The sequence below is a fragment of the Nannobrachium achirus genome (genome assembly GCF_963921795.1).
Source record: "Nannobrachium achirus genome assembly, chromosome: 24".
NCBI lineage: Eukaryota > Metazoa > Chordata > Actinopteri > Myctophiformes > Myctophidae > Nannobrachium > Nannobrachium achirus.
This window is the reverse complement of record NC_137831.1, coordinates 48536036-48550662: the sequence shown is the minus strand read 5'-3', so window position 1 is coordinate 48550662 and position 14627 is coordinate 48536036. Positions and strand designations below refer to the sequence as shown.

Here is a 14627-nt window from a genome sequence, read left to right as displayed (position 1 = left end):
AGGCTACACCACACTTGCAATGTTTGTGGGTACAAGAGAGAGAGCTGTGCAAATTTGCAGAGCTTATCATTAGTGTTAATCTGGCATTAGCCAAATTCACTAACATAAGACACTTTCTTGGTCTACTTGATATCGAGTGCGAGGTTGTGTGCTCGAGTGCATTGCGTGAGTGATGAAGATGAGACAGAAATCGATTTAATTGAAAGTAAATGAAGTGTTCATAGAACGATGTTGCGCCGCTCTCACAGCGCTGCGGTGCCAGTGACCCATGCCGCCAGCAGTGTGGTCCACAGCGTGGCGGTGGCGGTGAGGACTGCACCAGACTGAGGAGTGAAGTTCTTGTCGTGCACGTGCTGGATGATGTGCAGGGCTCCGGCGTACGCCTCCTCACACGCAGGCTGGATCTGGTCCTCTGGCAGCTTGAAGCCATACTCGCCCTTGTCCCGGAGCTCAAATGTGAAGGAGAAGGGGATCCCCACTTGGCGAGCCCAGTCTCTTGAAGAGCCAGAGTTCGGGTCTGCAGAGAAAGATGAGGAACTCGTCATGCAGTGTTCTATAGCAGGGGTCTTCAACGTTTTCAGGCCAAGGACCCCTTAAGCTAGCCTTACACCTAACAACTTTGAAAAGATTTCTCAGTCGTAATAAAATCGAGACGAGTCGCGGCGCGCTCCCGTGATTCGGTCGTTACTCAATCGTTAAATGTGAGGTAGTGGTCCGACTCGATTTTTACCCCGACTTGAGACCCAGATTCTGTTACGAGAATATCAAACTGGTTTGATATTTTCACAAATCGGGGCTGAGTCTGACTAGAGTACAATGACGTAACAACCAAAACAGAACGCTATAGTGAGCCAAAAGCCATTCATTCCCCAAACGCTGAGCTGCCAGCCTGGTCGGTAACCGGTCACGTCGCCACTAGTAGCTGTTGGTGCGGCTGCGACAGCCCTTTATTATTATAGTTCATTATTCCAAACATTCGAAGTTGATAATAAGTTGATAGGATCATTAGGATCAATCTGCGTCGGCTAGAGGAGAGAACGAGATAGGACTGAGGGAGGAGGGCGGAGCTCGTTGTGTGTGCATGCAGTGATGGAAAACGTTCTCACATGTTTTATTTAAGTAAAAGTATCAATACTGTATACTGCGATCATGCGACGCGTTGTGAGCTTGTAGATCGGCTATTTTCATTAGCCAAATAGGGCTAAAGTGATTAATGTTTTATAATATTATAATTTATCTGTAAAGTAACTAGTATTCCTAACTAAAGTTCAATATTTTCCTCTGATGTACAGTAGAGGAGTAGGAGTAAAAGTACTGAAAAGTACAAATACAAATGTACTTATTACACCACCCTGTAGGGGGGAGCTAGTCAGAGGAATAGGAACACAATGGCTATAATAGGCCTATTTCAGACAGATTTCAGCAAATAAAAGGGAATCTTGAACCAGTCTTTACAAAATCTTTAGAGGCATCTGACATCTAACAACTGAAATCTTTTAAAAATCAATTAAGTCTTTGGGGAGTCTTTTTCAAATCTTTTAGTGTGAGAGGGTAGTCTTTTAGAAATCTTTCCAAAATCTTTTCAAAGTTGTTAGATGTAAGAGGGCCTTTAGTTGAGAGAGAGATGAACCATAGATTCCATATAGTTTCATCGTTTGACAGCACAGTCATCGGTGTATTTTGGATTCATGTCAATTTGTGTTTTCAGATATTTAACCACTTGAACCGTCAATACTTAATAAACTTGACCTTTCACTCTGTACTTAGTCTGCTCTTTTTCCCCTCTATACCAAAGCGCTTTGCTAAAAATAGCCGATCTACAAGCTCACAACGCCTCGCAGCGCAAGGCGTTGTGAGCTTGTAGATCTGCTATTTTTGGCTAAAGTTCTCAAAATATGTTAGTGTTCAAATGGTTAATATAAAGAAGGAGAAAAAAGGTTTCTATCACACAAAAATGTGTAGGACCCCCTGTAGTAACTCTGAGGACCCCCTTGGGGTCCCGGACCCCCTGTTGAAGACCCCTGTTCTATAGGTTAATTGTGTTTTTAACTAGTAAGACGCCTCAGGGATAAAGGGCCTTGCCCTAAAGGGCGAGGTCACTCCATGTCTTGGCCGTCTAGCCAGTGATGTACCTGGACCAGTTAACCATATATGGAGACCCCTGGTACCCATATATGGAGATCCTTGTACTGTATATGGAGAGATGCTGTGAGACCCAAACATGCTTACTCAGTTTTTCGTTGTGTGAAAATGCTATGATGTCTATCACATCTGACATCATACATACAATCCCTTTTATGCCCATACATGGAGATCCCTGTCTGAACCAGCCACACAGATATGGGCTGTCTTCCTGTTGGTCTTCCCCCATATACTGTATGGGCATTCACATATGAAGTCCTGTTAGATATGGGCTTAATATTGATGACATCAGGGATCTCCATATATGGGCATAAAAGGAATTATGTTAAGAGTGGTTCCCATGACATCACAGTGATGTCAAAGTGTGATGTCAGAGTGGCAAACCCATAGACCATAAAAAAGTGTACACGTCCAGACAAACAGACAGACAGACAGAGTCAGCATGCGTTGTTTCAGATACTAAGGTCGCAATAAGTGTTATAAAAGACTGAAAAACACTGAACTTGCTAGCCTGATCCTCTCAAGTAGTTTCAAAGCCTAGGGCCACAGTACTGGTGGCAAAGACCCAGTCGCCCTTTAGAACGTTGCTGTGTTCAGTGTTATTATAGGTGATTTGGGGGTAAATCTGCTGCTGCTGCGAGAGGTCTACTCCTATACTTACACAGTATGTCTGGAGACCTTCCCACAGTGTAGTTCATCCCATGAACCGCCTTTATGGCATCTGCTGCAGCCAGACCCACCTCCATCTGAGAAACCAAACCATAGTAATAACATTGTGGGCCATGTACACACGGGCATGGTTAAAATGGAAGTGTCTGTTTTCATGGTAATATTTTTAACTTTGTCTTTATTCATGAACACTATGGTTATCCTCTATGTGCAGCCGTTTCTGCTGTTTATCATCCCATTTCTTGGGCGATTATCACTTGTTATCAACTCATTGTAATGGGCCAGGATGGCCATACTCTGCCGACTGATGGCATTTTGACGCATTTTGGACCATATTAATAGCAGCCACATTACTCAACTCATGCACTGAGCTACCCAGCAGCTGACCAAACCCTTCTTTTTTTGTGTTTTTATCTTTGACGTGTGTCTTATGCCTAACCCTAACCCTAACCTCAGTAAAACTATGCCTAAACCTAACCCAAACCCTAACTTAAGTAAAACTATGCCTAAACCTAACCAAAAATCTAACCCTAACTTCTGTTGTGTATCCAGTAGTGTGAGCTGTTATGTTGGTTGGCTAGAAAACACAACCTTTTGTTTGAATCCTACTGATACCCTTCTTTTCTTTGACCACTAGATGGTGCAATTGCATTACTTATGAATGGGCTGACGACAGCCTTCTCTAATGGGCTGATAATGGGCCGGCAGAGCATGGCCCTTCTGGCCCATTACAATTGTCTGATAATACGTGATAATCGGCCATTATATGGCATGATAACATCCGAAACGGGTGCTATGTAGACTTTGGTACCAGCTCATTGTAGTTGGGGGCAGTGACATTGGGATGGCCGTAGGGGACCAGAATCAGCTGGCTGTAGGAGTGGATGGTCAGGAAACACAGGACGTTGTCCTTCATTCTCCCTACGAAGTCGGTGACGGCCCGAGCCTCGGGGTCAGACAGGGCGCTGGGGCCGCAGTATACCTCTGAACAGCAGTTACGTGACACCCCGATGGCTGTGGAGTATGGAAGCAACAGTTAATCAAACCTATCGATTTATCGATTACATTTTTTGGTGGTGTATATAAAAAATCGCTCCAAAATATTTTTGTTTAAAACATTTAAATATCTGACCTACAAGCTCACAATGTGTTGCAATGTGACACGTTTGTTTTTTGAGACAACGCACAACAAAGTATACAATTGGGCTTAATTTGCTGATGACTTCATTTTAGTTGATTATAAAATGTACTGTAATTCACTCATTATATACAGTACATATACATGTTGTCTTTTTACGTGCTTCTTGATTATTCAATTATTAATGGAAAAAGTAATCGATAGAATAATTGCTAAGTAAATAATTGATCTTTGCAGCCCTAAGAGTACAAGTATTACTCAGTTGAATCATTAGGATCACAAATGGATATTGCATATTGCTAAGTATTGAGTTCATTCAATGAATTTGCTCGCCATGTGGTGCAGTGTTGGTACACATTTACGATTGTTTTGCATCACAAACCAGCAGTAAAACAGGTTTAGCCGATTAGACCAGGGACTGAATTGGGGTCTGGGGCTCTTGTTTTATGCCAGTGGGTCTTCTATTAAAATAGATTTTTCAGATCTGAGTACTAATGTACTTAGTGCCATATATCGCCACTGTCGGGCAGAAACCTCGTATCTCCAAGTTTCAAATGTGTAACTTTTTCCCGCAAAGTAAAGCCCTGCTTCATCTCACAAGGCCCTTGCACAAAAGTAGTGAAAACAGCCGATCTACAAGCACACAACGCCTCGTGGTGCGAGGCGTTGTGTGCTTGTAGATCGGCTGTTTTCACTACAGTTTAAATCATAAAAAAATTAAAAAAAGATAAATACAAGACAAGATTTCCACCCGACAACGACGATATGCAGCTTGAGCTCCAAGGTAAACCATAGCTTATCATTATTGTACCTCACAGTACTAAGTCATAGCATCAGCATATCATTAATCAAGATGTTAAAATTAGATAGAATGTAAAGTTATGATGTCCAACACGTGATTAGCAAAAGGCAGTACAGCGCAAGGCGCAAGTCACTTTGTTGCACACTCGGGGGGGAGTTGGTTTGTGTAAGTGCATAGTAGGCAGTGGCCCAGTGGCCAGTAGAGCGGCCGGAGGGAGAACCGCAAGGTTCGATCCCTGCCCAGAGTTAGTTGAAGTGTCCTTGCAGGAAAGACTCTGAAGTCTGAACCCCTAATTGCTACTGATGTGCTGGTTGGTGCCTTGCATGGTTTCCTAGACCATCGGTGTATGAATGTGTGTGTGAATGGGTGAATGTAAAGCACAATCTATGTAAAGCGTTTTGGAATAAAACACTGTAAATGCACCATTTACCATTTAGGCATGCGTGCGTGTGTCTGAGTATGCTATAACCTGTTCTATAATTTAGACCAGTGGTTCTCAACCTGTGGGTCGCGTCCCCAAATTATTTTGGGGGGTCCCCAGATGATTAACGTGAAACATTGTTTTCTCACTCAACATTAAACAAACCAACATAAAGAGTAAGTATATAGAGGGTATCTGCACATTTCTAAAGTGACAATTTAAGGACTTTTTAATACCTTTAAAAATGACAAATTAAACATTAGCCAAATTGTCAAATATTAGAGGCAGACATTGTGAAAATAGCCGATCTACAATGCTCACAACGCCTCACAATGTGAGGCGTTGTGAGCATGTAGATCGGCTATTTTCACAATAGAACCGTGTTATACAAAATGTGTTGCCATAGCTCTTAGGGTGGGAGGGTCCCCAGTTAAAATATGATTATTATGGGGGTCGCGGCCTGAAAAGGTTGAGAACCACAGATTTAGACCACCAACAATGCAGTGGTTGATACAGTTTTACTCATACAAGTAATGGAGGTCAGGACAACTGCCCAAAACAGTGGGAAAAAAAATATCATTTTAATGAATGATCTCCCTCTGACCACTACCTATTTTGGCAGACGCACCACTACTATATCCCATATACAGTATTTGTTGAACACTCACTCCCCCAGTTGGAATCGAAGTTGCGGTTGAGGTCAGTGCCACCAAAACAGAGACAATCCTCAGGTCCGGGTAATCTGGACTTCCTCCACAGTCGAGTCTGCAGAAGTCAAAATGTATGAATAGTGTGTTTAATAAACATTATGCCCTATTAATTAGCGCTCATTTGTAATACACAGCCCACGCTGGTCCCTGAAAAGCTTTCTTCCCATCTCTAGTGGCCAGTTTAACAACTGAACAAGACCACTGAGCTTTGTGTGGCCAAGTAACTCATCAACTACATTTATTGGGAGCATTTTAATATGGTGTACAATTTCTTATCAATTTGAGGCTGCTTAGGGCGCCATAAAAGTAAAACATCAACCCAGAGTTAACTGCCAAAATTATGGAAACATTCGATGAAAGGTAAATCTTTTCCTCATCTACATTTTGCATGCACCCAGTCCCTAGAATAGTGGTTCCAAAACGATTTTGCTCATAAGTGTCAAGACCTTTGCCTGGGACCCAAACTAGTGAAAAAAGCAGATCTACAAGCGCACTTGTGAGCTTGTAGATGTGCTATTTTCATTACTTCATTTCATTTATAAAATACCTTTGCATTTCTTTTTTTTATCTTTTGAAATATTATATTATTTCAATATATTGTGGAAAAAGAAAATAAATGTGATATTTACTCATGACACATAAAAATTGGTCCGTGACCCAGACATGGGTCCCATCCCACAGTTTAGAAACGGTGGGAACAAATGATCTTTGAACGATTCATTCTTGGCACCGAGATGGTACTTCTATGAACACTAGTGTTACTGCAGGGGCATCAATTGGGTATGGCAGGGGTATGCATGCAGCTGCCATACCCTGGGTCCAGGGGGGAAAATAAAAGTAACTTTTAAATATAAATCCATGAATGTCTCTTTGTCTATCTGTGCTGGTTATTATGTTGTTAAATTACAGTAAAATAACTACAAATGCAAAATTTCACAAAATGGTCACTTAAACAAGGTATTATAATTATATTCTCCACACTTTTATTCTCCCCATCTTGACAAAATGGTATATTCCCAGGTTCCGCAGGTCAACTGCACAGGTGCAATGCATTATTGTTAATTGTGGCACGTTTACTAACATGCCAAGTTTTTCTGCACTTGAACAACCGTTCCAGGCTGCCATATCCAGCCCAAGAAACTGTAGAAACGAGGGGAAAAAATAAAATGTACTTAAAATAAATGTATCATGCCTGTTGCTAAGGTACTGTATGGCAACATGACTGGTGTCTTGCATGTGACGAAGGCGCGCATGCAAGACACCAGTCATGTTGGCATACCTTCGCTTTTTCTGAACTGACTATGTGTTACTGTTTCCATAACTGCGCCTCCTGTAAACATCAGACATTGGTACTCACTGTGTTATCCTTCCAGGAGTAGATGTATCCATCCACATTCAGCACAGGGGTCACGTAGAAGTCCACGTTCTTCATCATCTCACTCATCTTTGGGTCTGTTGTGTATGCCTGGAGGATCTGATGGTGGGCGAGTTGAACATGCATAATTGGTGAACATGAATGAGATGCACAAATTCGACCCGTTTCAGAGTTTATTTTTACACACACACCGTACCTCTCTGACAAAGTACTGACAGAACGCTGGGGCGATCCATTCCCTAGCGTGGATTCCACAGTCCATCCAGATAGCTTTCTTTGTTGTCTCTCCAGAGCTCTCGCCAATCTAAAGAACACATTTGGCAGGGACGTGCAGAGAATATTAGAGAGGCAGGGGCTGACATTTCTAAAAGGGCCTTTTGGTGAAAATATCGACTGCGACGTGTTGTGAGCTTGGAGGTCGGCTATTTTCGGTGCTTGATACCACACTGAACTACTAAGCCTAATCAATACTGGAGATGTGAAGTAACGGCATGGATTTCAGCATAAGATGCTGCATTCAAGTAAAGCAGAGTTTGGACAAGGGAGAATATTTTATGCAGGTGATTCAGTCCGAGTGTATCAAAGGGTGCGTTTGGAAATGTGCACCGGGTGTGGTTAGGGTTAGGGTTAGGTTTAGGAATAGTTTTACTGAGGTTAGGGTTAGGATTAGGGTTAGGTTTAGGCACTCACTACACTGAGCACACACCCGGTGCGCATTTCCGAACGCACCCTTTGATACACTCGAACTGAACGACCTGCAGAAAACATTCTCCCGTTTGGACAAGGCAATTCTCTTGAATGCTGCCTTCAGGTATGGCATGGAAAGAGGGCATTTGCATTTCTTTCACCATAGTGAAAACTGCATTCATGGTCTGGAGAGGGCACTTTTTACAGACAGATAAAACTAAGGGATAACCTTGTTTTCATACAGTATGTTGTGACATAGGTGGATTACCTTGAGAAGGCTAATGGGCCTGTTTTCATAAGTCTCGCCATAAATCTCTATGGAAACAAGTGAAGGGTATTCCTTTGCAATCTGGATCATCCAAGAGGAGATCTGTGGGGAAGAGCATAGCAATACACTGTGGTAAAATAAAAGCACACCATGTGACTGCGATGTTACAGGAACCCATTATTACAGCCTTGAAATACACACATAACAAGACTAGGGAATGTGCTGGATAACTAACTGGATAACTATAATTGCAACGTCCTCACTCCTTTTTTGATTGCAGTTCTATATTCTTCCCTCCATCTGCCCTTAACTAAATAAACCAATCACTACATTAAAATCTAATACAAATAAAATACGTTCTGTTTTGTAAAGTGAAAAAAATAAGAAGAGTAAAGACTAGCTGGAACATATTCTCTGTCTAAACAAAACTAAGTGATAGCTTGTCAGGTTCTATTGCGCAATTAAGGGTATGTGTGTGTGTGTGTGTGTGTGTGTGTGTGTGTGTGTGTGTGTGTGTGTGTGTGTGTGTGTGTGTGTGCGTGTGCGTGCGTGCGTGCGTGCGTGTGTGTGAGAGAGAGAGAGAGAGATTTAGTGCTTGCCAAAGCATACATGTGTATTCTCTTACCTCTATCATTGGGTGGTATTTGTAGTAGTCATATTCCATTCTGTTAGACACACACACATACACACCACACACACATCACACACACACCACGCACGCACGCACGCGCACACGCACGCACGCATGCACCGCACGCATGCACCGCACACACGCATGCACACGCACACACAGACCAAACACAGTATGTTATACAGACACAATGATTACGTGCAGTATTCTCAACCTCTCCTGTCATAGCTAGAGACAAAAACACTTAAGTTACAAATGTATCAGTTTTCATGAATATAGTAAGACAGCCTACTCTAGCCTAACAGAATCAATAGATGATTATTAGCAGGATTTAAAGCACCACACCACCGCCATTGCCGAATGGACCGTTTTTATCCACAACATAATATTGAATTAATTTTTCAATATTTGAATACATACCTTGATTCTTTTGATTCAGGTATATACTCAAATGGTAAATATGAAATATTAATACTTGTGAAACTTGAGTCTATATTTATAACATAATGAAATATTTAATCAGTAACTGAAGTGGTGCATATCAAACAACTGGCAAGATATACATTCATTTGTTCATTTACAGTAAAACATTGTTTTATGTACGGTGACTAACTAATCTTCAATGTAAACATCAGACCGATAAATAGACTATTGTAAAGCAATCTGTTATCTCTACCAAATTCATAACACTTTTACAGAATTCAGCACTAGATGTTTCATTATGTGCCCTTCACTTCATTCATTGAATTAAGTGCGGCCCTCTGGAAATAAATGCTGCCCATCCCTGGACTATAGCATACCGTATATAGATTGTGTCACTTGACCTATCTGAAAGTAATCGCGAATAAATGGACTAAATATATGTAGGCTAATCATTCCAAATATATCATCAGAAATCCATGGTCGATTGCATTATTAAATGTGAAGCTTTTCCTGCCCTGACAGGACTGGAAAGAATACATAATATTGTGAACCAGCATTTGACAGAAAAGTAAGAAAAGTATGCATAGTTTTACTGCAACACATTGTACTGCTATATCTGATCATAATAACAGACCAGTGTTTAACACAGGAGATCTCTGCCGTCCACTCCAGACAGGTGCTGTTTTTGACAGCAACTTTTGATTTAGTTTTAGTCATACTCTTTTGAATAATTTCGTTTTAGTCATAGTCATTTAGTCACCTGAAAAGTATTAGTTTTAGTCTAATTTTAGTCGACTAAATATCATAGGATTTTAGGCGACTAAATCTACAGTTGATTTAGTCAACTAAATGTATTTTGGCAGGCCTTGATGGCTGATTTTACACTTGGTTGTGTGCTGAAAATAGCAGATCTACAAGCTCACAATGTGTCGCGCTGCGACGCGTTGTGAGCTGTAATACCTACAATTCCAAGTGCTTGTCAGGGTGGGGGTCCCCAGTTCAAATATGTTTATTTTGGGGGTCACGGCCTAAAAAGGTTTGAGAAGCCCTGGTATAGAGCATTAACAAATTCATCCACCAGGGGCACTAACAACTCATTCTTATGACTTCCTATCTAGCCAAGCTTTATAAACTATATATTTTTTTAAAGAGAAAACAATAATAATAATAAAATAAAAAACGAATATTCGACTTCGGTGACGCACATCGGCACACAACACCTGAGAGCAACCAAACATAAAATAACTCTCTTCTCCACTCCATAATGTTTTAGTCTAGTTTTTATTTTGTTGACAAAATTGTTAATTATATTTAGTCTTCGTTTTAGTCATCACAGCTTAGTTTTTATTTAGTTTTTATTGGGTTTTCGTCAGTGATAAAAACGCAGTCGACAAACATTTTTCGTCATAGTTTTAGTCTACAAAATCAACGCTGCTCCAGACTCACCGTTCCTCCGTTGCTGCCCCAATCTGAGACAGCAGCATCAGGAAAGCTAATCCCACAGCGTGTAGCATTGTCACCTCTCTCCCTGTCCTTCCTTTTTAGAGAATAAATACACTCTGAGTGACCTCCTCATGGCATGATGGAGATCTTTTTATAGTTTCTTTGGATCTGATAAAGACAGACCTTTGTCTAACAGAGTGGTGGTGTTCAGGTTAGACGAGGCCCCTTTTCCTGTTGATTGGTCTGGTCTGGTTAATGTTTAATGGCCGCGTATTTCTCAAGTCATCCTTTCTTGTCCGGCAAAATAGCAGATCTCCTGTATAAGCTCACAAGAGCTTTGTAGATCTGCTGTATATCAATCTAAATCAGGGGTTCCCAAACTTTTTTGTCCCAGGGCACCCCATAAATATATATATTTTTTAAATCCGAGGCATTATAATTTTCTCTCCCAGCACCTTATATTTATAGCATATCGTCGTTGTCGGGTGGAAACCTTGTATGTCTAAAACCATTTTGTATTTATCATCTATAAAATGTACTAAACTAGTGAAAACAGCAGATTTACAAGCACATAATGCCTCGCATCGCTGTTTTCACTAGTTTTGTGCAACAGTCTTGCATGATGAAGCAGGGCTTTGCTTTACCAAAATACGTACACATTTGAAACTTGGAGATACAAGGTTTCTGCCCGACAGTGAAGATATTTGAGGGATTATGTTGCGAGGAATACGTTGAGATAATAGCCATTTTGGTAAATTCCAAATATTATCATATGATCTTGCGGCACCCCTGGACTGCTGTCACGTCACCCCAGGGTGCCCCGTCACCCACTTTGAAAACCCCTGGTCTAAATCACCCTTTAATACTTGCAAGTGCATCTCTTCACTATATTAACCATGAATTATAAGCCTGTGACTCGCTCAGAATCCTTAGTTTATTTCTCTACAGTAAATATTCATGTCCATAAACATGTCAGTGCCATTATGGGAAGTCCTTCTGTTTACAAACATGGTCAAAATGCTAAGCCGCGTTGTTAATAAACACTTTTTTCAGTATGGCTAAAGCATAGATGACTGATTGAAAATACACAAGGCTGAAATGGCATTCAACTGGATCGTAGCCTTAACCATAATTAAACTAAGAATTACAGCTTCTGGGAAATAATATTATTTATTACTGTATTTTAAACAATTTATATTATTATATTAATGTTATCTTTCTCTATGCTTGTCATAACCCATCCCTCCAAGACCTTTGGTTGGGGCTTGTAGAGCAGGGGTCTTCAACGTTTTCAGGCCAAGGACCCCTTAGTTGAGACAGAGATGAAGCAGGGATCCCCACAACCTGTTCATGGATTCTATATAAATTAGTTTCATTGTTTGACAGCACAATCATCAGTGTATTTTGGATTCTTGTCAATTTGTGTTTTAAGATATTGAACCACTTGAACCGTCAATACTTAAACTTGACCTTTCACTCTGTACTGCTCTTTTTCCCCTCTACACCAAAGCTCTTTGCCAAAAATAGCAGATCTACAAGCTCACAACGCCTCGCAGCGCAAGTTCTCAGAATATGAACGCTATAGGGTTCAAGTGGTTAATATAAAAAAGGAGAACATTTTTCTTCTATCACTCAAAGATTTGGGGGACCCCCTGTAGTAACTCTGGGGACCCCCTAGGGGTCCCGGACCCCCTGTTGAAGACCTGAGGCGTTGTGAGCTTGTAGATTGCCTATTTTTGGCTAAAGTTCTCAGAATATGGACGCTAGGGTTAATATAAAAAAGGAGAAAATGTTTCTTCTATCACTCAAAGATTTGGAGGAGCCCCTGTAGTAACTCTGGGGACGGACCCCCTGTTGTAGAGGATGTAGGGGTACAGCAAAGGGTTGGTACAGCAAAGGGTTGTGGATGTGTTGTGAACTTGTGCACAGATTATTACCCTTTCTGTCAAAGCGGAACTATCCAGCAAACCAAATGGTACTGTATTCCTGCTGAGATTTCCAAACCGGTAAAGCTGTTTTCACTGAGCGGTGAGCTGTATTTTACCACCCCCATGGAAAATAAAGGCTGGGTATGTTGTATGTTATAAACAAATTACCATGTACTGTATTTAAGCCATAATGGCCTATAAAGCATGATCTTGTAAATGCATGAGAGACATTTGAATTTGATTATCATGAAAAGATTAGACATTATCTCCTTTTTAGGATCCCCGTCGATACAAGAGTTACTGTATAGAAGGTCTAACTAATAAATTATTAATATTTATTATCTACATGCATGGAATTTGTCCCATAATCTTGTCCTCCATTAACCATTAGCTGAGGTCCACAATAAAACATATTAGAGTCTGCACACTGTTGTCACAGTTAGTGGTGTAAAGACACTAAGTACATTTACTTAAGTACTGTACTTATGTACAATTTTGAGGTATTTGTACTTTATTTGAGTATTTCCAATATCCAATACTTTTACTTTTATTCCACTACATCTCCTTTATAGTCAGTGCTTTTTACTACATGTAATGGGACATTCTTTATAGTGAGTACTTTTTACTTTTGGTACCTTAAGTACATTTTGATACCAGTAGGTCCTACTTTTGTACTTCTACTCAAGTACATTTTGAATTCCAGACTTTTATTTGTGACAGAGTATTGCAGCATTGATACTTTTACTTAAGTAAAACTTTTTTGTACTTTTTCCACCACTGAAAATATCTGCACACTTTTGTCACAGTAGCTCCCAATGTTTATTATTCAGTCACGCACTTTCAAGATTTTTCAAAAATAGCAGATGTACAAGCAGGGCCGTCTTAATGTCAAACTTGGCCCGAGGCACAGGACGATTTTCAGCTTGTTCCTATTGTAGCACTAAATCTGTTGAGATTACAGCCTTATAATACATTTCGGCTATTTGAAAATAGCCAATCTACACACAATGCATCTCGATGTGACACTTGTAGTTTGTCTTTCAGTTTATTTTTTTTTCATGGGTGCATTTTGGGCCACCCCCCATGACGGGCCCTACAGTGCCTGTGCAGAAAAACGGCCCTGCGTACAAGCTTGTACATCTGCTATTTTGGAATAGCCAACGCTAAAATCTAAAATGACACGGATGCATTCCAATGCTGTATTTTGGTTTTGAACTGCCCACAATTAAAATCTGATGTTTCGATAAGTAGGGTTTGAGAATGAGAGCTTTGTTTAACTCCAGTGTATCTGCTCTGACCTGCTCTCCACACACAAAAAACTGGATTTGTATTGTGGGCTATAATACTTTTGTGGAATACAAGAAAGGTCGACCTAAAACAAAGTCGACCCAAACTCGTTTCCCAACGGGTCTGTGGCCTTAAAGGACAACTCCGCCCTATAAATCACTTCTAGGCTCATTTTCCTACTTATATTGATCCAAAAAGACTGTCCATGGGGTCTATTAGGCAGAAATGCCCTTGTTGTCCAGTTTCCCCTTCAGAACGCAGCAGCTGTCATAGCATAGAGTGGAGCCTATAAGCCTATCGCTTTTACACTATTTGTTGTGTTCAAAAGTGATTTTCTTTTTCATGAATGTGGTACTAGTTGTCATTACAAACACATCCATGCCTTTGTTGTCCCACACAAGCCACCACAATCTCATAAATAATGTTTTGGGGTGATCATTCGGCAAGTGCCAATCAAAGTGACTGCACTGGCCAATCACAAGGCATCTTTTCCGGGACTTGGCAAAACACATAAAAGCCTAACATCTGTTTAGCAAAGTGTGATGGCTTGTGTGGGACAACGATGACATGGATGTGTTTGTAATGACAACTAGTACCACATTCATGAAAAATAAAAACACTTTTGACCACAACAAATAGTGTAAAAGTGATAGGCTTATAGGCTCCACTCTATGCCATGAGAGCTGCTGGGTTCTGCTGGGGA

General features: G+C 40.8%; 1 protein-coding gene across 1 annotated transcript; it reads right to left on the bottom strand.

Moving 5' to 3' along the window:
• Nucleotides 1–242: 242 nt before the first annotated feature.
• On the bottom strand, nt 243–10780 carry LOC308280347 (carboxypeptidase O-like; the record flags this gene model as incomplete). The annotated part of the gene is made up of 9 exons (XM_080720609.1): nt 243–517; nt 2804–2888; nt 3623–3825; nt 5841–5937; nt 7240–7356; nt 7454–7561; nt 8213–8314; nt 8838–8877; nt 10713–10780. The coding sequence occupies 9 exons, from the start codon at nt 10778–10780 to the stop codon at nt 243–245; spliced, it is 1095 nt and encodes a 364-aa protein (XP_080576735.1).
• Nucleotides 10781–14627: the final 3847 nt, after the last annotated feature.